Raw genomic sequence first — 25,469 nt, 5'->3', positions numbered from 1 at the left:
GTAAGTCTCCCTCCCGATGCCCTTTCGGTCTTTTTCTGTCAGGGATCTGGAGTCACAGCCCGATCAAGAACCATGTCCCTCGTGTCACGCGTCCGGATAGTCTGATGATTAATTAGACACAAATGTGGCCCTGGGGTCTCAGCATGGCTTATGGGACACCCGTAACTTGCCGTTCGACTTTCGCCAGCAGTGGCTGCCCTAAAGCCAGGTGCTTCTTAATGACTATCCTGAGATCCCAGTCCTCGCACTGTGTGCCACCGCAGGGTAGGTAAGGAGACCTTGGGGACCCTGCGGACCGGGGACCTGGAGCTGCCACCAGGGGGCGCGCGCCTGCGGAGAACTCGACGGAGGTGCTGCAGAGGGAGGAGGGGCGCAGCCGCCGCGGAGGCACAGATTTCCCCCCAGGTGCTTCTTCGCAGTAGGTGAGTTTGAGGAAGGCTCCTGGGATCTTTGCTCCAAAGCGAAAGGTCTTCCCAGCGAGCCGCTGAGAACCCACACCCACCCCTCCCCCCCCCCCCCCCCGCCCGCGCCCGCGTGGCGTGGCCTCTCCTGCGGTGCGAACCTGCGCTTGCTGCCCGGGATTGGGCAAATCCAAACCCTCTCTAGTGCCGCCACTAGATTCTTAGAGTCAGATTTCTGTATTTGATGACGCCGAAACATCCAGCCCCTCTCAGACCCACGTGGGTGAGGGTCTAGGGACGTGAGCCGCAAAGTGTGGTCCCCAGCCGGGCAGCAACAGTTGCAGCCGCACCCTGAACCTAGTTAGAAGTGCACGTTCTCAGGCCCCACCCCCCAGACTCCCTAAATCCAAGACGGGGGGGAAGGGCGCCAGGGGTGCTTTGCTCCCCCTGAGGGTGACTGTGAAGCGCTCGAGGGTGGCAGGCCTTTCCCTGGGGCTTCTCCCTACGTCCAGGTGAGTGTGGATGGCCGGGCAGGGGAGTCCGCGTCCTCCCGAGATTTCCTGGCAGCCGGCTGGGTGGTCACGTGGGCTCTTGGTCTTTCTTCCCCACCTCCTCCCCCCGGGTCTTTAAAAGGAAGGAGAGGCGCCTCGTTAAGTCGTTTGTGATCTTTGCAGTGTCTCTGGCTACTGGACCTGTTGAAACCCACTTCGCGTCCCTGCTGCTAGGCAGCTGGACGCGCCGAGGCTGCGAGAACCGCCGCTGGAAACTTGCGGGGTGGAGAGGGACCACCCTGGGCTGCGACAGGCGCCCCGTCTGCGGCGATCGAGGGCTGGGCTGCGCGAGGTGGCCTCTCTCTCCGCAGCTGGTGGCCGAGCGCCAGGTGCGAGCCAGGTGCGGGAGCCGCTACTCTGGGAAAAGCACGTGTCCGCATTTTAGGGACCGCTAGGCCGGTGTTTCCCTGTAAGGTAAGTGTCCCTTGGCTCATAGTGTGATTTGTCTGCTTTTCTGTTTGAAATCCCGGGATGGGAAACCAGTAATATTGAGAATAAAAGACCAACTCCCCTCGCCCCGCCCCCACCCCCAAACCACTTGTCTTGAAAATTATAGGAAACAAATTTCATGCTCTGATAAGTATTTTCATTCAAGACGCGGACAAGTTCATTTACTTCATTAGTTTGTGCTTGTAAACTCCGGCTTCATGCGTGCCTATTAAAAGGAAAAACTCTGGGAGAGTGGACCGTGGATCAAGCAGGTGACCAGTGTTTTAAATGTATTAACTGGCATTCCTCAGTGATAACAAAAACAGATTTGCTTCTGTCCCAGGCAAACTGAGCAGGATTAAGATCTGGTCTGTTGTGTTTGCAGAAGACGAACACAGCTGCTGCTCTCACCCCTTTGTATTACAGTTTGTGTCTCATTCATACTGGAAGCATGAACTTTAGTCGAGGGAATGGTATTTGTGGGAAAAACAAAACTTCGGGTTTGAGTGGATTTCTATTTAGGAAAACCAGGTTGATTCAATTTTACTAGCTTTTTAAAAAGCAACTTTGTGCTTTGGTGTGGTACACGGCACTTTGGAGGAAAGGGTTTTGCCTTGGTTGTTAGATTTTTAGCCTTCACATGGACATTCCATTGGGAATTTTTACTTTTAAGTTTCTGAACTCACAGTGGCTGTTGTCCTTCGTGTGTGGGGGAAGATGTTTGTTACTTAAGTGAACATGTGAAATTAAAGGTTTGTGCTGTATTGTCACAAGTCTGTGTGCTGTGACTATGACACTTATTCTTTGACTTTTTTTTCTGCAGAAGAATCTGTATTTCTGTATATATTCAGGAAGAGGGAAAATGTAAGGGCCTGTTCAACAGTAGGTGTTAAGGCATAATCTCAGGATCCATATGACATCCAAGCATTTTTTTTTTCAGTTGAATTACTGAAACATTTTCATTTCAAAAGTAGCCAGTGTCCTGTAACACTTACGACTTATCTCTGAAATCAATTAAAAACACATTTCATAGTGGTTCCGAGAGACTCGAATGAATCTAATGACTAATATTCCTCAATTTATAATATGGAAAAGGTAAAATTTAGTAGTAAATTCAATGCTTAAAAATATAATTAGCACTTATAGATATTGTTATGCCCATTTTGTTATGCCCATTTTTAAGGCACTGCAGTTTTCTATACATCCAGCTAATGATGCAAAATACATCTTGTGATCATTTTAGTTCACGTTTGAGTCATTTTGTAGAATACCTATAAAATATAATAATTCTATAAAATACTGAAGGCTGAACTTCAATCATTTATGGGTAAGTTTTTTAGTAATTACATCTGGAACACTTGAGAACTGTATACTTCATAATTCATTGCCTAGCACATGGATTTAGACATAATAGCCTTTTAAAAAAAGGCAGGCTCTTGGCCATGTAATTTACATACAGTAAAATCTAGCCTCTTTAGGTGTATCACTCTGGGAATTCTGACAGTTGAACATTTATATAATCGCTTCTACAATCAGGACCTAGAACAGTGCCATCACTCCCCAAAAGGCCCCCTTTGTGCCTTCATACTTCACCCTCTCCACCCATCCCCAATGCCTGGAAATCACTGAGCTGTTCTCTGATTTTACCATTCTGCTCTTTGGTATGTTCTTACCTAGAAATAATGATCTTCCTTTGCTTTTCAAAAAAGAACCTCAGCCCCCCCCCCCACCTCCCCCTTTTTGTTGGGATGAGTCAGGTTGTGGGTTGTGTACTTTTGTTTTAGTCCTATATACTTTGGAATAAATTGAGGCAACAAGAAGCAATTTTGCAAATAAGGCTACATGTTAACTTCCCATTAGACTAGTAGATTCCATTCTTAGCACATTTGGATTCTGTTGCGGGATAAGCTTTGGTAATGTACGTCATTAATTATCCCAGATGAATTACATGGTTATTTACAAAACATTGGTTATTTAGGTAATATTGATAGAATGTATTGCATTTTTATAATCTGGGCACTTGAAAACACTTTTATTGTACTTGTAATCTCAAGTTACAAGAAAGTTACCTGAAATTACACATTATTAAATGGTGAGGAACAAAACAGTGGTTGAAAATGGCAGTTTGGAGACATTTAAAATATAAGACAGAAAAAAAGTATATAAGACAGTGATTGTGACTTAAGTTAGAATACATTCCTTTCTTCTTTTTTTTTTTAAGTTTATTTATTTATTTCTTTTGAGAGAGACCACAAGTGGGGGTCAGGCAGAGAGAGAGAATTCCAAGCAGCCTCCACACCACCAGTGCAGAGCCTGACCCAGGGCCAGACCCCACGAACCGAACTGTGAGGTCATGACCTGAGCCAAAGTGAGACGTTCAACTGAGTGAGCCACCCAGGCTCCCCCAGATACTCTCCTTAATAGGCTATGAGGTCGGTGCCCAATTTATGTGTAGATGTCAGAGTTTTTTCATTTCTGTGCTCATGCTTTGAAATCTAGCTTCTCTTGCAGGACGTAGATGCAAAATCTTTTGTAAGCTAGTATTCTTTACGGCTTAATATGCTATTCAGTGAACAGTCAGGAGCCATTTCCTAAGAGTGGTACGTCTTCCCTGACAGTTGGAATTGGAAGGGGCAGAGACTTGCCGAAGACCGTGAAGACTGATGGGCTCCCCCTCCCTGCCCCGCCTTAGCGTGTGATGACTTTGCGGCTGAGGCTCAGTCCTCTTCCCCATTCAAGCCCTCAAACTTCTGTTTGCCAGCCAGCTCAGTAAGGACCAGTGGGCTACTAGGGGAGTTAGGTTTTTCTCATTTCAGAAGATATGTGTACACATTCCTAAGAGTTGCGTGTGTGGGCGCTTGGTAGTTCAGTTGGTCGAACATCCGACTCTTGATCTCAGCTCAGGTCTTGATCTCAGCGTTGTGAGTTCAAGCCCTGCGTCGTTAGGCTCCGTGCTAGGCATGGAACCTACTTAAAAAACAAAACAAAACAGTTGCATGTGAATCAGTTATTAATGATGAGTTCCATGGTGATTTTGGAGTGTTTTTTCCTTTCCAGTGAATACTAAGTTGATCGAGAGCTGTGTTTTGCTGTGGAAAATTTAAGGCCAAAGACTGGTAGACAGCCACAGACACACATGAAGGATGCTTGACAGTTAAATATTTTGTACCTTTTCCCCCAAATTCCTTCCGGTGTCTGCTTTGTGAATGTGCATCTATGACACATAATGCATGCATTTGTGATGTATGTTGCATGGGGCACACACACAAGGGGTGCTTGAACTGAATGCTTGGGGAAGTGTGGCAGACAGGCTCGAGAACACAGCACGAGGAGAATGTGGCATTGGGTGCTCCACACGGTGCTAGCAGCCTACCAGCGGCCCAGCTGTTTGGACTGGTGTGATGGATTGTTAAGCAGAAGTTACCAAAGTACAACGAGGAGGCAGGAGTCTTCAGGGCGGTCAAAAGAGCCTTTTACCTCGTCTAGAAGTTCTGCCACCCACTATTGGCGTGTCCAGGGGCATGTAATAGACTGACGTCAGCTTCCTGGACTGTGATAATCCCTCACAGGACGCTGTCACACACACATCATTTCACTTCATCCAAGTGCTGTGAAAAAACGCAGCCCACAGCAGGTGCCCGTTTCTGCTGAAGAAGCCGCGGAGGCTCGGGGAGTTGACGTGATTTGAGTGTCATCACCTGGCTTTCAGCAGAGTCAGGACTTGGACCCTGTGTGCTTCTCTGTCCACCGGGCCGGAATATACGTAATAACAGGCCCGGTGGCACCTGCCTTCTTATTGTTGAACTAGATTTGATAGGTGCTTTGATAAGATCATTCTACTCTTAGTGGAGTGCCTTTCTACCATTTTCTAGGGCTTTTTTTTTTCTTTTTTAAATATCTCCCAAGGAATCACTGTTCATATTTGGAATTTTTTTTTTAATGTTTATTTCTGAGACAGAGAGAGACAGAGCATGAGTAGGGGAGGGGCAGAGAGAGAGGGGGACACAGAATCTGAAGCAGGCTCCAGGCTCTGAGCTATCAGCACAGAGCCTGACGCGGGGCTCGAACTCACGGACCGCGAGATCATGACCTGAGCTGAAGTTGGATGCTCAACCGACTGAGCCACCCAGGCGCCCCCATATTTGGAATTTTAAAAACTCTTTTTCTGTTTAAGTTCTATAATGTGTTCCTGAGCCAGTGTGTTAGAACGCTGTGTACCATCACATGTGTGCAAAACGCTCTCCCGCTGAACACAGATGTGACCCGGAAGGGCTCACCACCAGCGTGTGACCTGGAGGAGTGGGGCTGAGAAGCCTCTGCACAGAAGACCGGGGCTGTTCATCGTGAGGGCTATGGGCCAACTCTTTGCTGTGGCGACTAATGAAAGAAAATTGACACGCAAAGGAATGTTTAATTCTTAGAATCAGGATGTCCGGGAACATGTTCTTTGGCTGGCCAGGTGAAGTTCGGTGCCTGCCAGGCCCAGCAATTAAGCTGTTGAGAGACTGTTTCTCCCTGTGGTACCTGGTATTGTGCTCGCTGAGTCAAAGCATGCTTGTTCAGAGAAAAGTGTTGGGAAACTCCCACCCTATGATGAGATTCTTTCCTTCACCCATTTTGTCTCCCCAGTTTCAATAGGACCTGCTCACATAACCGGTACAGGTCTGCTCATGCACTTTTCTAGACGTCCAGTGAAGACGTCTGCTACTTGTTTGCTTGTCCATCAGGCCTCTTGCCATGATTTAGGTTCATCACCCCTTGTGTCTTTGCTTCAGAGGAGAAACCCTTTGCGTTGGCTACCAAGTTCCTAATGATCTGAGGTCCCATGTCACATGACTCTGGATGCATCCAAAGGATATCCAACCAAAAGGCAACGTGGTCTTTCAATCACTGTCCAGCAACCAGCGCTCTCACGTGAATTACTGTGCGAGGCATGTGTGGAAACTCTGGAGAAATTGATTGGTATAAGTATGTGAAATCCGTTTTCCTAAGCAAAGTCACCATGGCACCTGATTGATCGCCTGGATGAATCCTGGCATTTGCCATTTGGCGGTGTGTCTGACAGGTCATTTCAGCATTTCTGGGCTGAGAATGAACATTTCAGCTGTAGGTGAAAATGAGTAATGGGGTTGATTCTGTGCTCCCGAGAGCTGTCATATTCATTTTAAATTGTGTGTTCACTTTCCACCTGGATAACAGCAAGTGTTATTTCAAGTTTATGAATTTCCATGCTGCTGTTTGTCACTTTGTATCAGTAGGAGCTTTGTGTTTGTAAGAGGCCTAATGAAAGTAAAAGATTGCAGTGGTTTTCTGAAAGGTGGCTGTGTTGGCTTTGCTGAATTACTTATGCTAAGACGCTGAGTACATTTCTTCGGGGCAATATAAAGTTGAGACAACGTGAAATTCAGTAAAACCTTGAGTGACCAAAATGTTGAGAATGTTTTTTTGTTTAAACCGCTCAACTGATTTTATTATTAATTGTGTATTAACTTGAAGTCTTGCTCACATTGTTACTCTAACATTCACTGCTGCCCTGCTTCATAATTTCCTGCATACAATGTGCATACTCACCACAGTGACCACACTAACTTTTGGATATACTTTTATTTATTAAATTGGGTAGGTCATACACACACACACACACACACACACACACACACACACATGTTCCCCACATGTGGAATTCCCCAACCTACTCCTCCTCCAGCCCCTGGCAACCACCATTCTACTTTCTGTCTCTTATGGATTCAACTACTCAGTACTGCATATAAGTGGAATCATGTGGTATCTGACCTTCTGTGTCTGGCTTATTTCACTTAGCACAATGTCCTCAAGGTTCATTCATATTGTCTCGTGTGTCAGAATTTCCTTCCTTTCTAAGGTTGAATAATATTCTGTTGTGTTTATGCACCACATTTTGTGTGTGTGTGTGTGTGTGTGTGTATGTATATAGTCAAGAAATGCAAAATGTATTACCTCCAGGTTACATTTTACTATACGTAAATACAATTTGTTAAGCATGCTACCTTCGGTATTTTCCTCTCTGTTGTTATAATGTGTACTGTTTAAGTTATGTTGTTAAAGTACTTTAAATGTTTTTTTTTTTTCAACGTTTATTTATTTTTGGGACAGAGAGAGACAGAGCATGAACGGGGGAGGGGCAGAGAGAGAGGGAGACACAGAATCGGAAACAGGCTCCAGGCTCTGAGCCATCAGCCCAGAGCCTGACGCGGGGCTCGAACTCACGGACCGCGAGATCGTGACCTGGCTGAAGTCGGACGCTTAACCGACTGTGCCACCCAGGCGCCCCTAAATGTTTTTTTATTAAACATCTAGATGCACAAGATATGCTGAGATCACATAGCAAAAACAATGCGCTAAAATACGGTCACCGAAGTACAATATAAGAAACATAAAGTACAGAGAGCGAGTACATGTGTAGGTGGATTGAAATAGGAGAGGTGTTTTCAGGACAGATTGAGGGATAGATGGCTCATCACAATACTGATGGTCATGGAATTGCCATCTAAACATTACCAGTGAGCTAATTACCAATGCCTGTGTTTCTTCTAGATTCAACCATTTGCTCTAACCTAGGTTATTTCCGTGGACCTGTAAATGTTTTCAAGCATCTCTGTTTAAAACCCTTTTTGATTGGGGCACCTGGGCGGCTCCGTCGGTTAAGCATCGACTTTGGCTCAGATCATGATCTCATGGCTGGTGAGATGGAGCCCCATGTTGAGCTCTGTGCTGACAGCTCAGAGCCTGGAGCCTGCTTTGGATTCTGTCTCCCTCCCTCTGTCCCTCCCCGACTTGTGCGCACGCTCTCTCTCTCTCTCCACCCCCCAAATATAAATAAACATTAAAAAAAAATTAAACCCTTTCTTGATTAACAAAATGTGGTGCATAAACACAATGGAATATTATTCCACCTTAAAAAGGAAGGAAGTGGGGCGCCTGGGTGGCGCAGTCGGTTAAGCGTCCGACTTCAGCCAGGTCACGATCTCGCGATCCGTGAGTTCGAGCCCCGCGTCGGGCTCTGGGCTGATGGCTCAGAGCCTGGTGCCTGTTTCCGATTCTGTGTCTCCCTCTCTCTCTGCCCCTCCCCCGTTCATGCTCTGTCTCTCTCTGTCCCAAAAATAAATAAACGTTGAAAAAAAAAAAAGGAAGGAAGTTCTGACACACGAGACAATATGAATGAACCTTGAGGACATTGTGCTAAGTGAAATAAGCCAGACACAGAAGGACAGATACCGTATGATTCCACTTATAGGCAGTACTGAGTAGTCAAATCCATAAGAGACAGAAAGTAGAATGGTGGTTGCCAGGGGCTGGAGGAGGAGTAGGTTGGGGAACTCTTGTTTAACAGGTGGGGAGTTTAGTTGTGCAAGATGGAAAGAGTTCTGGAGATGCACAATGCTGTGAACATATTTAACACTACTGAACTGTGCATTTAAAAGAGGTTAACATTGGGGCGCCTGGGTGGCTCAGTCGGTTAAGTGTCTGACTTCAGCTCAGGTCATGATCTCACAGCTCGTGGGTTCGAGCCCAGTGTCGGGCTCTGTGCTGACAGCTCAGAGCCTGAAGCTTGCTTCAGATTCTGTGTCTCCCTCTCTCTCTGCCCCTCCCCTGCTCATGCTCTCTCTCTCTCTCAAAAATAAACAAACATTAAAAAAATAAGGGTGGCTGGGGCGCCTGGGTGGCTCAGTCAGTTAAGCGGCCGACTCCAGCTCAGGTCATGATCTCGCGGTCCGTGAGTTCGAGCCCCGCGTTGGGCTCTGTGCTGACAGTTCAGAGCCTGGAGCCTGTTTCAGATTCTGTGTCTCCCTCTCTCTGACCCTCCCCTGTTCATGCTCTGTCTCTCCCTGTCTCAAAAATAAATAAAGCGTTAAAAAAAATTTAAAAAAAAATAAGGGTGGTTAACATATCATAAGCTTGATGTGTGATTCACCACCACTTAAAAAAAAAGTTTGGAAACTGCTAGTTTTGACAATAGTTACTATTATATGGTTTATCCTGCATATTTTCTGTTAGGAATCAGGGATTGTATGTGTTGATTAGGAATCTAAGTAATGGATGTATGAAATTCTGTCATTAACACATGCACATTGATTTTTTGTGTGAAATGTATATAAAACATATATATATGTATAGGTATATATATATGTATAGGTAAATAAACTTTTTGGACACTATATTCTTCTCCAGTTACCATTCCCTCTCCTGTCTTTCATGGTCAGTCAATGTCGATTTTAAGTTGTAGCACGTTTGTGCTCATGCCTTAGCATCTCGCCTGGTCTTTCCTGCCTCCTTTACCTGGCACGATAGCCCTCTGCAGGCAGAGTGCGTGTGTCGGGACTCCTCGAGCTCTCTCCTGTCTCAGCATGGTACCATGCCTACCGACGGAGCTCTCATCTCTGGCTGACACCCCTGAGTGCCTGAAATCTTACATTTCCTCGTAGTCTTTCATAATAACAAATATTTATTGAGTTGTAGTGGAAGGTGAATAAAAATAGTGTGTGCCTTCAAGGAGCTTGAGTTCTAATCCTACTTCTGCCATTTACAAGGATGATTCAGTGGTGTTCTAATAAGGAGGATTACATTTGCAAGTAATTATAGAGGAGCTAAGAGTGAAAAAAGTGCTAAGGTATGAAATGCCAGCCACTCCACGATGCATTTTGCATATTTCTTACGGACATGGCAGGTCTCCTGTAGGAAAACAGCAGATTAGGGTGGGATGGTGGCTTGGGGCAGCGGATGGATTGCCTTGGATGTTGGAAGAGTGTGACTGATTACACAGGCTGATGGGAAGCAGAGGGCTGATCAGAGCTGGGTTTCAAGAATGTTAATCTGGCACCTGTATGGACCTGGAGAAGGAGCTCACTGGAGACCAGGAGTGGTAAGGAGTCTATTACAGATGCACAGATAAGAAGTAATGAGAGCTTGCTCAGATGGTGGCAAAGACAGACCACGAGGAAAAGGCACTGGGAGGAAAAAAAAAAAAGTGTGCCTTGGTGATTAAAGGTAATTGGATGCAGGGGAGAAGTCAAAGCTAACTGTACTGGGCTTTGTCATTAACACAAATAGGAAATTAGGAGTGGTTTGGGGGAGGAAAATGATTAATTTTACCTTGGATATTGTATTAATTATCTAGGGCTGTAGAATTTAGCAGCTTAACTGACAAACATAATATCACACACATTTTCTGAGAGTCAGGAGTCCAGGAGTAGCTTAGCTGGGTGGTTCTTGCTTAGCTCCTCTTAGGAGGTTGGAGTCAAGATGCTGGCCAGGGCTACAGTTCCTCTGAAGGCTTGCCTGGGGCTGGCAGGTTAGTTTCCAAAATATCTCACTCACAGAGCCATTGGCTGGAGGCTGTGGTTCCTTGCTGGCCATTGGCAGGGGGCCTCCATGATACTGCTTGAGTGTCCTCACACTATGGCGGGTAATTTCCCCTGGAATGAGTGATCCAAGGGAGCCAGCCAGGAAGAGACCTCAGTGCTTTTTATGACCTAGTCATGGAAGCTACATATCCTCCCTTCTGCCATAATTTATTCATTAAAAATGAGTCATTGGGGTGTCTGGGTGGCTTGGTCACTTAAGCCTCTGGCTCTTGGTTTCCTCTCGGGTCATGATCTCTCAGTTCATGGGTTCGAGCCCCACATCGAGCTCCGTGCCGGCAGTGCAGAGCCTGCTTGGGATTCTCTCTCTCCCCCCGCCCCTCTCTGCCCCTCTCCCACTCACACTGTCTCTGTCTCTCTCAAGTCAATAAACTTTAAAAGAAAAAGAGCCACAAATCTAGCACATACTCAAGGGGAGGTTAGACTCCACCTTTTGAAGGGAGGAATGTTGAAGAATTTGTGGACATGTTTTAAAACCACCATACGTATATTGTTTTGAGGACAAATGAAATGGGCATTCAAGTGGAAAGGTCAGGAGAAAGTAGATGGAGATGGAGAGATGGAGATGGAGAGCTTCTCCAGGCAAGCTTGTTTATGTCACGATCTCTCTCAACCAGTCTAGTTATTAGTGGTCGTTGTTCCCCTTCCCAGATTATATTATTCCAATCCTAGTATTTTTTTAAAGTTTATTTTTATTTATTTTGAGAGAGACAGAGGGCAAGCGGTGGGGGGTGGGGGGTGGGCGCGGGGTGGGGGTGGGGACAGAATCCCAAGCAGGCTCTGTGCCATCAGCACAGTGTCCTTGCGGGGCTCAAACTCACAATCCTGAGATCATGACCTGAGCTGAAGTTAAGAGTCGGATGCTTAAATGACTGAGCCACCCAGGCCCCCCATTCTAAGCTTTTATTGTTAAAGGTTTCCATTTGTAATTGTATTTTTTGTGTCTTTCCTCCAAAGCTTCTTGTGAAAACTTTTGAACTTCAAGAAGAGGTGAAAGACTGGTATAATGAATGTCCACCATCTAGACTCAGTAACTGTTAACGTTTTTACTTGGTTTCTATATCCGATTTAGCCATCCAAATATTTTATTTCTAAACTATTTAGTGGGTGGCATTCTCTTGTAAAGAAGAGCTTGCCCTCAACTGTGGCATAAACTATGGATCCTCTCAAAAAGGCAGGGTACAGGCTTAATTTCTTTCCCTTAATTACTACTTTTCAGAGTGAGGGACTGATGTAACAATCACTTGCAATGGTAGCCGATGATTCTTTTTTCCCTTTTTCTGGATTCATAGTCCAAAGGTAAAGCATGAGTTCTCTCTGTATAATGCCCGATATCCGTGGAGGTTGTGCCATTTTGCATTCCCACTGACAACGTCAGAGAAAGTCTCTGTTTTTCCACAGCTTCGCCAGGGAGGGGAGGTCAAACATTGGAATTTTTGCCAAACGTGATAAGTGAGAAATGGTGTCTTGGTGTAGTTTTAATCTTTATGAATGGAATTGAGCATCTTTCTTTGCATTTGAAGGGCCATTTGCCTTCCCTTTTCTGTGTTCAGTGTCTTTTGCCTGTTTAAAGAATTTTTTTTAGTCTTTTTTTCACTTTAAAGTTCTCTATATACTAGGGAAATTAGCTCCCTATTTCTTTTAATTTTTTTAATGTTTATTCATTTTTGAGAGACAGAGAAAGTGCAAGCAGGGGAGGGGCAGAGAGAGAGGGAGGGAGACACAGAATCTGAAGGCTCCAGGCTCTGAGCTGTCAGCACAGAGCCCGATGCAGGGCCCGAACCCATGAACTGCGAGATCATGACCTGAGACGAAGTCAGACACCTAACGCACTGAGCCACCCAGGCGCCCTGAGCCCCTTATTTCTGATAGAAGTTGAGAGTTTTTCCCCCGCCCCCCCCCCCATTTGTCATTAGGCTTTTGGCTTTGCTTATGGTGTTTTTATGATGTACAAAGATTTACTTTTCTCTCCTGAATTTATTGGTCATCTTTTTATTGCCTGTGGATTTTAAGCCATAGTGAAGGTTTTTCCCACACCCATGTTATAAAGCAATTTTTCTGTGCTTGCCTCTAGCACCTGTGTGGTCCCCTCTCCTTCCCCTCACTCCTGGTTGCCTTTCTCTTTTAACATTTGGATCTCTGAACCCTTTGGAGTTGATTCTGGCATGTGTTCTTTTTCCAATGGCAATTCTACTGTCCAACGTTTTCTTTGTGATGTAAACTATCAGAGACCTTTACCATATGCCAACTTTCCAAAAACTTTTGAGTTTTTGAATTTTCTATTTTGGGATTTTCTATTCTGTTATGTAGCAGCCTGCGGCCGATCAGGGGGTTGAAACTACAGGTTTCAACAGAGGAGAATTTTTCTTTTAAACATTTTCTAACATTTATTTATTTATTTTTGAGACACAGAGGCAGAGCATGAGCAGGGGAGGGGCAGAGAGAGAGGGAGACACAGAATCTGAAGCAGGCGTCAGGCCCTGAGCTGTCACCGCAGAGCCAGGTGCGGGGCTCGAACTCATGAACTGCGAGATCATGACCTGAGCCTAACGCGGGCGCTTAACTGACTGCGCCCCCAAGGCGCCCCCAACAGAGGAGGATTGATATAAAGAATAACTATGATAAGAGATTAAATATAATAAGTAACTCTATGCGGTTCCGTAGGGGTAAGGGAGAGCATCCAAGGAAGAACCAATTTGGAGGGGTTCAGATCTCTTCAGGAAGGGTGGGTGGGCCGCTAACCAGGGTGCAGTGGGGGGGCGGGGGGGCGATCAGCAGCCGGTTGCGTGGTTGTGCCCTGGGAGTCTGGGTGGCTGCACAGGACAGAAGGCCTTTACAGCATGCAGGTAGCAGGAGGTGAGGAGGTTTGTACAAGGAACGACTTCTTTGTGACTCCTCAGGCCACAGTCTGGACAGGTGACTGTGGAAAGGACCCGCCACAGGGCCAGTCTCCCCTGGTTGTTCTCACCCTCATACTGCCACCCTCTGCCGGTGTCAGAAGTCACAGCAGCTTCTTGCTCCTGCGGTGTCCGTGCAGCGCCCTCTACTGAGAAAGGTTAGCATTGTGCTCACTTTAAACAGGTTAAGCCACTCCAGCGCTTCCCATGGGCCATATACTGAACCTGAGAAGCGATAAATTATTAACTGACACGAGTGCAGTGGGCTGTCTGTTCCTTGTGTTTATTACTGGTGACTGATTCATTGTGTGTTTGAGTATCTGTTAATGCTATCCAGGCCCATTGACCTGCTCTTTCGAGGTTTTCTTGGCAATTCTCGTTTATTTTTTGATAAGAATTTTTAAATAAACTTACCTAGTTCCAGAAGGGGGAAAAAAACCCTTGGCATTTTAATTTAATCCTGCATTTTTTAATTTTAAGAAGTATTTTATAATAAATTCTTGTGGTTAAAAAAATTCTTGGAGCTAACAACAACAAAAGTGATAAAAAAGTGAATAAAGTAGCAAATGAGAGTTCCTGCCCCCTGAGGTTAGTATTTTTTTGTCTGTCTTTCAGGATGTGTTTCTAAGCTGTGTGTGTGTAAGTAAGAAATATGTGTGGGGGCGCCTGGGTGGCTCAGTCGGTTAAGCAGCTGACTTCGGCTCAGGTCATGATCTTGTGGTCCATGAGTTCGAGCCCCACGTCGGGCTCTGTGCTGACAGCTCAGAGCCTGGAGCCTGTTTCAGATTCTGTGTCTCCCTCTCTCTCTGACCCTCCCCCGTTCATGCTTTGTCTCTCTCTGTCTCAAAAATAAATAAACGTTAACAAAAAAATTAAAAAAAAAAAAAGAAATATGTGTGGACATTTTTAATAGTTAGGCCTATAGCTCTAATTTAGAAATGTCTTCTGTTTTTCTCTACAGCCCCCGGGTCTTTGAGAACCTTATAATGTCCCTTTGTGCCTCTTCTCACAAAGAGTTTCCTCAGCTGTTACCGATTCAAGACATGGATATCAAAAACTCACCATCTAGCCTTAACTCTCCTGCCTCCTACAACTGCAGTCAATCCATCCTACCCCTGGAGCATGGCCCCATATATATACCGTCCTCCTACGTGGAGAGCCGCCATGAATATTCAGCCATGACATTCTATAGCCCTACTGTGATGAATTACGGTATTCCCAGCAGTGCCAGTAACTCCGAAGGTGGACCTGGTCGACAGACCACAAGCCCAAATGTGTTGTGGCCAACCCCTGGACACCTCTCTCCCTTAGCGATCCATTGCCAGTCGTCGCTTCTGTATGCAGAACCTCAAAAGAGTCCTTGGTGTGAAGCAAGGTCACTAGAACCCACCTTACCTGTACACAGGTAAGTCCAGTCTTTATTCTGAATTGTACTTCAGGGGCATTATTCAAATCACTTTATGATTTAGTGAGAAGAAAGATATGCATTACTCCAGGTCTTTCTTCATCACATAGATTACTTAGAGCACCTAACACATATATTCTGAATTCTAGAATATCTATTCTGCTCTTCTAATCCTCATTTAAAAAGTAAGCTTGTAGATCTGGGTTCTGGGGAAAATTCACTATCATGACTACTGTTTTTAGACATTAGAGTTTGAAATAAAAAATCGCTTTTCTTTTGATGAAGTGACTTGGGTTTGAAAAAAAAAATTTAGGGGTGCCTGGGAGGCTGTCAGTTGAACCTCTGACTCTTGATTTCGGCTCAGGTCACGATCTCACAGTTCCTGGGATCGAACCCTGCATGGGGCTCTGCTCTGACAGAGCCTGCTTGGGATTTTCTCTCTCCCTCTCTCTCCCTCTGCCCCTCCCCTGTTTGCACACTCTCAAAAAAATAAAAAGTAAAAAAAAAGAAATTTTTACTTTCTTTTCAAGTTAGATGCTTCTTATCTTGTAGTGAAATCACAGTTGAGTGTTCATGGCACATTGTGTCCAAGAGAAAAGCAACTGGGGAAGTGTTACTGCTTCAATGAAATGGACCGGACACATGAAGCCTGAAAAGACAGGCAATGATTGGCACAAGTTTTTGACAGTGAACTAAAATAACATTTCATAAAGATTGATGGGAAACTAAATGTAGACTTTAGTTGCAATTTCTTGAAGTTAAAAAGAGTATCTGTACTCTTAAATGCAAGGTAACGTGGGTTATTTCCATTTAATTTGTAATGTATTTAATGATAATTACAGCTATGGAGGAAAGAGGTCGGGTAGGGAGAAGGATGAGGGGGAGATAAATTTCTAAAACAACCAAAGTATTAAGTTCTTGCATGTTGGATATTGAAATTTGTTACTTTCAAATGCTGTCCTAACACTTTGAGAAAGCTATGTTACACTGTAATTTTATTTTTCTCCTTTTTAAAATCTTTGTGGGTAAAAGAATATAAACATTGTAGATAACTTTTTTTTAATGTTTATTTATTTCTGAGACAGAGGGAAACAGAGTGCGAGCGGGGGAGGGGCGGAGAGAGAGGGAGACACAGAATCCAAAGCGGGCTCCAGGCTCGGAGCTGTCAGCACAGAGCCCGACACGGGACTCGAACCCATGAACTGTGAGATCATGACCTGAGCCGAAGTCAGGAACTCAGCCGACTGAGCCACCCAGGCGCCCCATGTAGACAACTCTTTTAAAGTCCTGTTTTTCACTCAGCCTTTAAGGGAAGAAATATTTTGTTTCTGATCATGAGATCTAATCAGAGTTCTAATATAGGGTAAATTAACCCGTAGTATAATTATCTTCGTTTATAAATCAATTATATCTCTGACATTTCCTTTCCAAAAGAAACATGGCTTAGCACGATTAGGAACTAGCCAGGTGTGCATTTAGTGTCCGCTAGTACTGCCTTCATGGGCTGTCCCTTCCTCTGTGGAAGCCACTGCCCTTCTCCCCAGCACTGCACACCTGCTTCCTTCAGAAACTTCTCTGAGCACCAGCGTGTGTGCACTTTCTCCCCCTCTCTTCTCCTTTCTCTCTTTTTCTTCTCCCTGCCTTTTCCTGTCCTTCCCTGCCCTTCCCGGCCCTTCTCCACCCTTCTCTACTCTTCCCTACCCCTTCTCTCTCTCTCTCTAAACCAGAGTATAGCGTTCACTTCGATGTCACTTAAAGTCTATCGGCTACTCCTTTTACAGTTATTTTCACTCTAGACCTTCATCTTAAATTGCAGAATGAAAGTTTTTGTTGCCCATTTAAATGGGAACTCTGAAGGGCTAGTTAGCACCACTGAGGAATGACTGATACTTGAAAATGGTTAGGTGAGATTAGGTCCATCCTTACAGTGTTGATGAATTAGCAATTATGGAAGGCCCCTGCACACCCTGCTTGTAGTTCAGACCTGTGGGTAAGACTTGTTCTGGTCACTTATTACACTCAGAGACGTGCAATCTGATGGCTACAACCAGCCATCTATAGTTACTAGTGACCCTCAGCATTGCGTGGATGGGCATAGACTCACCTAACTACCTTCAAACATCAGTCATTCCCAACAGTGTGACTCTTTCTGGATCTCATGATATCAGCAACAAAGGTTGTGCTTGATCAGATTTCCTGGAATTTATTTATTGTGAGCTCTGGAGGGCAGAGGTAAATTAGGCAGTGTTCGTGCTATATTTTTTTTCTAGAAAGTCCATCTTTTCCCCTTAATGCTGTGTTACAATGAATATTTTCTTTGCCCCCAGAGAGACACTGAAAAGGAAGGTTAGTGGGAGCAGTTGTGCCAGCCCTGTTACTAGTCCAAGTTCAAAGAGAGATGCCCACTTCTGTGCGGTCTGCAGCGATTACGCATCTGGATATCACTATGGAGTCTGGTCGTGTGAAGGATGTAAGGCCTTTTTTAAAAGAAGCATTCAAGGTACAAGAGTATTGTTAGCTGCTTCTGTAGTTTTCCGCTTTTGCTTTCAAAGAACTCTGCAGATGACCTGGCAGAAGTTTCACCATTGGCCTGTTTGGTACACAAAGTAAAGCAGTTGAGAGGCTCGTGTGTGTTGGGGGATGGGGCGAATGGTGGAGTAGGTTGTTTCAAGCATAGAGCCCCTTATCTTTAATTCTGGATCTCTACCCCAGAGCCCCAGAACTTGAACAGATCTCTTCCCACCATCACCCATCACCCATCACCATTTTCTTGGGAAGAGAGGCCTAGTTACAACTCTTATGTATCTGTTACTGGTTTTTGATCTGTGGTTACCATTAGGTTTGTATGTAACATCTTATGCATATGGTACTTTATGTTAAGTTGATGGTCTCTCTTTTTTTTTAATGTTTTTTAAAATGTTTTATTTATTCTTGAGAGACAGAGAGACAGGGCATGAGTGGGGGAGGGGCAGAGAGAGAGGGAGACCCAGAATCGGAAGCAGGCTCCAGGCTCTGAGCTGTCAGCACAGAGCCCGATGCGGAGCTTGGTCTCTCAAACTGTGAGATCATGACCTGAGCTGAAAGTCGGACTCAGCTTAACCGACTGAGCCACCCAGGTGCCCCTTAAGTTGATGGTCTCTTAAGTTTGAACCCATTCTTTACTCCTCCCTCCACTCCCCTCCCCTGCTGTGTTTTAAATCTACTGTGTCATACTTTATATCCTTTTATTTTGTGAATTCCTTGACTGGTTTTTATAGATATATTTAATTTTACTGCTTTTGTGCTTCCCACTTTTCTTCTGCTTATGGTCTTTCTTTTCCACTCAAAGAGTCCCCTTCAACATTTCTCATAGGGCTGCTTTAGTAGTCATGAATTCCTTTAACTTTTGTGTTTGGGAATCTCTAAGTTTATTTTATTATTATTATTTTTTTTTTTGAGAGAGAGAGAGAGAGAGAGATGTCGAGAGAGAGAGTAGGGGAGGGGCAGAGAGAGAGGGAGAGAGAGAGAGAGAGTCCCAGGCCGGCTCAGTACTGTCAGTGCAGAGCCTGATGCAGGACTCGAACTCACAAACCATGAGATCATGACCTGAGCCGAGATCAAAAGTCAGCTGCTTAACCGACTGGGCCACCCAGGTGCCTCACTTTTTCTCCCTTTCTATTCTGAATGACAGCCTTGCTGGATAGAGTCTTCTTGGTTGCAGGGTTTTTTTTTTTTTTCTTTCAGCACTTTGAGTATATCATGCAGAGTTTCTGCTGAAAAATCAGTTAACAGCCTTATGGGGGTTTCTCTTTTATGTAACTGTTTTCTCTTGCTACTTTTAAAATTCTCTCTTTATCACTACTTTTTGCCATTTTAATTATTATGTGTCTTGGTGTGGCCCTCCTTGGGTTGATTTTGTTGGGGTCTGTGTGGGCCTCCTAGATCTGGATTTCTATTTCCTTCTCCAGATGCAGGAAGTTTTCAGCTATTATTTCTTCAAACAAAATTTCTGTCTCCTTTTCTCTCTCTTCCTTCTGGGATTCCCTATAATTCAAATGTTATTATGCTTGATGGTGTTGTTCAGTTCACTAAATCTAGTTTCATTCTTTATTTTTTTCTCTCTCCTATTCAGCTTGATTCCTCCCCATTACTCTGTCCTTCAGGTTGCTGATCCATTCTTCTGCTTCCTCTAGTCTGCTATTTATTCCCTCTAGTATGTGTGTGTGTGTGTGTGTGTGTGTTTTAAGTTTTTAATGTTTATTTATTTTTGAGAAAGAGAGAGAAGCAGAGAGAGAGAGGGAGACAGAAACCAAAGCAGGCTTCAGGCTCTGAGCTGTCAGCACAGAGCCCACATGGGGCTTGAACTTATGAACTGTGAGATCATGACCTGAGCCGAAGTTGGATGCCTAATAGACTGAGTCACCCAGGTGTCCCAGCCTCTAGTGTATTTTTAATTTCAGCTATTGAATTTTTCATCTCTGATTGGCTCTTTTTTATGTTTTCTATTTCTTTGATAAGAGTTTTACTGAGGTCCTCTACTCTTTTCTCCAGTCCAGTGAGTATCTTTATGACCATTACTTTAAATTCTCTATCAGGCATGTTACTTATCTCTGTTTTATTTAGGTCTCTTGCTATGATTTTGTCCTCTTCTTTCATTTGAGACCTTATTCCTCTGTCTCCTCATTTTGTCTAACTCTCTGTGTCTATTTCTATGTGTCAGGAAAGTCTACGTCTCCTGCTCTTGAAAGTAGTGGCTTTATGAAGAAGAGGTCCTGTAGTGCCCTGTGGTGCAATGTCTTCTGTTCACCACACCTGGGTCTTCAAGGATGTCACCTCTGTGTGTTGTGTGCACCCACTATATAGTGGCCAAGGTGCTTTGGCAGTCCTGTTGTCTGCAATGGCTCTCTTTGCCTATTGTGGGCTGAGTTGGGTCCCTTTGTTGTTAGTGAGCCAATCTGGGGCCACCTTGGCTTGAATTGAGTCAGACCAGGCATTTGCCAGAGATGTGGTAGCACTGAACTACAGGGCACTTTTCATGAGTTGTCCTTTGAGAAGCTTTTGTTGGTGGGTGGGGCCAGGAGTTAAGACCAGATGTCTGCCTCCAACCCACTGCTGGGGCCACAATTGGACTGGTGTGGTGATCTTTCCCTCTCCTCAGGTCAGGAGTCACTTTGGAATGGTGCTGAACCCTCTCAGGGCTGCTCGTACGCTGTCAGGCTTGTGACACCTCTTTGGATGGGCTCTGGCCAAGGGCGTATTAGAGAGGGCAAGTCTGCAGGAGAACATGGACCATGGCAGGCCTGCTGTTAGCAAGTTATATAGAGGGTATTGGGACTGTGCTGGTTTTTGCAGGTGTCTGTGTGTCTAGGCTGGGGTGTGGGGGAGGGGAATGGCACCCACCAGCTCCTTTGTTCCTGGAACAATCTCCCAATGATTCCTGCCACTCTAGCACACACTCTGAGATTAGTAAACAATCTCCCTTTCATATACCCCAGGCATTTTTCAAATAGCTGCTTCTATGCTGTACCTCCATGGGGCTGTTTGTTGTGCTGTCTCTTTAAGAGCAGGGTCTCCATTTCCTGTTGCCTTCCCAGCTCTCTCAGAGTCAAGTGCGCTGATTTTTAAAGTTCCACCTGTTAAGCCCCCCTGATTGTAAGAACTCATGAAATTACCCCCCTCTGGTTTTCAAAGCCAAATGTTAATGGGGATTTGTCTTACCTGTGTGCATTCCCCATACTTGGGGTGCCTGGTATGATAGTCTGTTCTTCTCCCCACTCCCAGCCAGTGGGTCCTTCCCCTGCTGTGGACAGTCCCACAGGTCTGTTTAGCTCCTGACTACCGTTCCACCCTTCCTACCCTCTTCATTGTGGCCTTTTCTCTACATTTATCTGTGGAGAGTCTGTTCTGACAGTCTTTGGGTCATTTTCTGTATTATTAACACTGATGTGGGTGTTATCTAGTTGTATCCTTGGGACAAGGTGAGCTTAGGATCCTCCTATTCCACCATCTACCCCAGAAATCCCTAGTTATAACCCTTGTGAAGAAAAAGCTTGGAAAAAATGTGCTTATTAGGAATTGCAAAGATTGTTTCTTCCTTTGACTTATGTTTAACATTTGGCATGTGTAAAAGTCATGATGGTAGGATGGCTCCTGATCAAATCTAGAGGGGGTGAAGGGTAGAATTTAGTAGTAAAGAGTTACCTTCCTGCAGATCCCCTGAAATTCATCCTGCTGTATAGATGGCCACCTATTTGTCCTGACTCCTCCATTTAGTAGCTCTATGACTTTACCTTCTAGTCTGTTTCCTCCTCTGTGAAATGGAGATACTTACAAAGTTATTCTAAAAATGAAATGGAGTTAGTTATGTGAAAATATTTGGTCATGTATAAAAAACATCATGCAAATTTAGGATATTCTAGTTGTTTCCTATCTCTTCTACATTGAGATATCAACATCCTTTACCTTTTCTTTGTATTTTTCTTCTAATCCTAATCTCATTTAAATCTACTTCCTTTAAAATCTTCATAGTTGGGTGGGGGCACCTGGGTGGCTCAGTCCGTTAAGCGGCCGACTTCGGCTCAGGTCATGATCTCGTGGTTCGTGAGTTCGAGCCCCACGTCGGGCTCTGTGCTGACAGCTCAGAGCCTGGAGCCTGTTTCAGATTCTGTGTCTCCCTCTCTCTGACCCTCCCCCGTTCATGCTCTGTCTCTCTCTGTCTCAAAAATAAATAAACATTAAAAAAAAATTAAAAAAAAAAATCTTCATAGTTGGGTGGATGAGGGCCCTCTGCCATTTCCAAACTTAATTTTCTCATTAAAAGAAGAAAGCATCACAGATAAAGAAAGCATATGTCATCGAATTATCAAAACATAAATTGTACTGTTTGCTTATTTATAATTGCTTTTATACACCAAGCTTTTCATTCTGTATTTAATATATTTAGTGCTTAGATATTTTTATTTATGATAATTGCAGTAGTAGATTATAAGGCCAGGTCCACTTCCCTATTATATAGTAAAAACAATTCAGATATCTAAAATTCAGAACTGAATTCTTGATATGATGACAATTCTCTATCTTGTTGAGATTCCAGAATGTCATTCCTTAAGGAAATCTTGACCTGATACAACTAACTATATCCTTTGAAAAAGATCCTTTTTATTTGCTGTTGGGAAAAAAAATCTCTACCTGAAATATCTTTGAACCCTTAGACTATGGCTGATTACAATGATAAGGGAGTTTCTTCTGCTTTCCATATATCATTCCTTCCTACCACATGGGTCAAGGAACTATTGGGAAAGGTGACAGAAATGTCACATTCCAAGTGTGCAGAAGGGAAAGAGGTAGTGCTCTGTGCCCTTACAATTGCTTAACGTATAAATGATCATTTTTTTTGGACTCCACATTTTTCACATCCCCTAATATAAAATGTGTTGCAGCAACCAAGAATGGATACTCAATTCTTTTTGTATATTGAATAAGAATGAAATGTATTTATCATATTATCATTATTCATGATAAACACTTTCAACAAAGGAGGTTTAGAGCATATTTCATCGTAATAAAGACCATATTTGAAAAACCCACAGTTAACATCATGCTTGGTGGTGAAAAACTGAGAGCTTTTCTTCTAAGATCAGGAACAAGACAAGGATGTCCACTCTTCCCATTTTTATTCAATGTAGTACTGGAAGTCCTTGCTAAAGCAATCACACAAGAAAATAATAAAAAGCATCCAAATTGGTAAGGAAAAAATAAAACTTTCACTACTTGCAGACGACATGATATTATACATAGAAAACCCAAAAGTCTCCACCAAAAACCATTAGAACTGATAAATAAAATAAATTCAGTAAAGTTGGGGACACAAAAATAATATACAGAAATGTGTTGTTTTTCTATACACTACTAAATAGCAGAAAGAGAAATTAAGAAAACCATTCCATTTACAACTGCACCCAAAATAGTAAAATACCTAGGAATAAACTTAACCAAGAAGGTGAAAGACCTGTACTCTGAAAACTATAAAACACTGATGAAAGAAATTGAAGATGACATGAACAAATGTAAAGAGATTCCATGCCAATGGACTGGAAGAACAAATATTGTTAAAGTGTCCATACTAACCAAAGTAATCAATCGATTCCCTATCAAAATACCAACAGCATTTTTCACAGAACTAGAACAAATAACACTGAAATTTGTATGAAAGATCCTGAATAACAAAAGCAATCTTTTTAAAAAAAATTTTTTTTTCAACGTTTATTTATTTTTGGGACAGCGAGAGACAGAGCATGAACGGGGGAGGGGCAGAGAGAGAGGGAGACACAGAATCGGAAACAGGCTCCAGGCTCTGAGCCATCAGGCCAGAGCCTGACGCGGGGCTCGAAGTCACGGACCGCGAGATCGTGACCTGGCTGAAGTCGGACGCTTAACCGACTGCGCCACCCAGGCGCCCCTAACAAAAGCAATCTTGAGAAAGGAGACCAAAGCTGGAGGTATCACAATGTCCGATTTCAAAATACATACTACTTACCTATAGTAATCAAAACAGTGTGGTACTGGCACAAAAACAGACACACAGGTTAATGGAACAGAATAGAGAACCCCGAAATAAACCCATGATTATAAGATCAATGAATCCTTGACAAAAGAGACAACAATGTACAATGGGGAGAGAACATTCTCCTCAATAAATGGTGCTGGGACAACTGGACAGCTGCATGCAACAGAATGAAACTGGACCACTTGCTTACACCACATACAAAAATAAACTCAAAATGGATTAAAGACCTAATGTGTGCGAGACAGAAAGCCATAAAACTCCTCGAAGAAAACATAGGCAGTAATCTGACATCAGCCTTAGCAACGTTTTTCTAGATATGTCTCCTGAGGCAAGGGAAACAAAAGCAAAAATAAACTATTGGGACTAGACCCAAATAATAAGCCTGTGCACAGTAAAGGAAACCATCAACAAAAGAAAAAGTCAGTCTGCTGAATGGGAGAAGGTATTTGCAATGATATATCCAATAAGTGATTAATATCCAAAACATATATAGAACTTCTACAACTCAACACAAAAATAATAGTAATCCAATTGAAAAATGGGCAGAGAACTTAAATAGAAATGTTTCCAAAGAAGACATACAAATGGTCAATACACACATGAAAAGATATTCAGCAGCACTAATCATCAGGGAAATACAAATCAAAACCACAATCAGATATGGCTGAAATAAGTCAGTCAGAATGGCTAAAATTAAAACACACACACACACAAGAAATAAGTGTAGAGAAAGGGGAACCATCATGTACTGTTGGTGAGAATATAAATTGGTGCAGCCATTGTGGAAAACAATATGGAGGTTCCTCAATACATTAAAAATAGAATTACCAAAAGATCTAATAATTCCACTATTGGATATTTAACCAAAGAAAACTAAAACTGTAATTCAAAAAGGGATAATGCACCCTGTGTTTATTGCAGCATTACTTACAATAGCCAAGATATGGTAGCAATCTAGATGTCCATCAATAGATGAATGGATGAAGAAGTTACACACACACACACACACACACACACACACACACACAGTGAGAGAGAGAGAGAGAGAGAGAGAGAGAGAGAGATTACTCAGCCATTAAAAAGGATGAGATCTTGCTATTTGTGACAACATGAATGGATCTAGAAGGTATAATGCTAAATGAAGTAAGTCAGACATAGAAAGGCAAATACCATGTGATTTCACTTACATGTAGAATCTAAAAATAAAACAAATGAGCAAAGAAACAAAAAACCAGACTTTCAAATACAGAGAACAAACTGGTGGTTACCAGAAGGGGGTGTAGTGGGGGATGGGTGAAATAAAGGGAATTAAGAGGTACAAACTTCCAGTTATAAAATAGTCACAGATGGGGCGCCTGGGTGACTCAGTTAAGCATCCGACTCTTGATCTCATGGTTCATGAGTTTGAGCCCCATGTCAGGCTCTGTGCTGGCAGTGTGGAGCCTGCTTGGGATCCTCTCTCTCTCCTCTCTCTCTGCCCCTCCCCTGCTCATGCTCTCTCTTTCTCTCTCTCTCAAAATAAAGAAACGTAAAAAAAAAGATCATTTTAAAATAAAGTAGTCACAGGTGAAAAATATAGCATAGGGAATATAATTAATAACACTGTAATAATGTTGTAAGGTGACAGATGGTGACTACACTTACATGGCGGGCACTGAGTAATGTATAGAATTGTTGAATCAAAATGTTATACACTTGAACTTTTGTTTCCCAGCCATGCCTGTGGTCTTACCACAGCTTGTTTGTTCTGGATTCTAATCCTCTTTTATTCCCAAATAAACCAATCTTCTGGTTGGAAAAAAAAAAAAAAAGTTATACACCTGAAACTAATATAGCATTGTAT

The 25,469-nt window shown here is 43.5% G+C and overlaps 1 protein-coding gene across 2 annotated transcripts in view; it reads left to right on the top strand.

Moving 5' to 3' along the window:
• Positions 1-1,283: 1,283 nt before the first annotated feature.
• Positions 1,284-25,469, top strand: part of ESR2 (estrogen receptor 2) — a 66,801-nt gene continuing 42,615 nt past the window's right edge. The window contains exons 1-3 of one of the 2 annotated variants that reach the window (XM_030319276.1): positions 1,284-1,366; positions 14,638-15,081; positions 17,409-17,581. In XM_030319276.1, coding sequence (XP_030175136.1) covers positions 14,663-15,081; positions 17,409-17,581 — 592 coding nt within the window. In that variant the 5' untranslated portion in view covers positions 1,284-1,366; positions 14,638-14,662. Of the gene's footprint in view, positions 1,367-14,628; positions 15,082-17,408; positions 17,582-25,469 lie in introns of those variants that run through there. The other variant, XM_030319278.1, reaches the window with a different exon arrangement.

Source organism: Lynx canadensis, chromosome B3 (genome assembly GCF_007474595.2).
Source record: "Lynx canadensis isolate LIC74 chromosome B3, mLynCan4.pri.v2, whole genome shotgun sequence".
NCBI classification, from domain to species: Eukaryota; Metazoa; Chordata; class Mammalia; order Carnivora; family Felidae; genus Lynx; species Lynx canadensis.
Note: the sequence above shows the minus strand (reverse complement) of the source record. Positions and strands in the feature narration are given on the sequence as shown.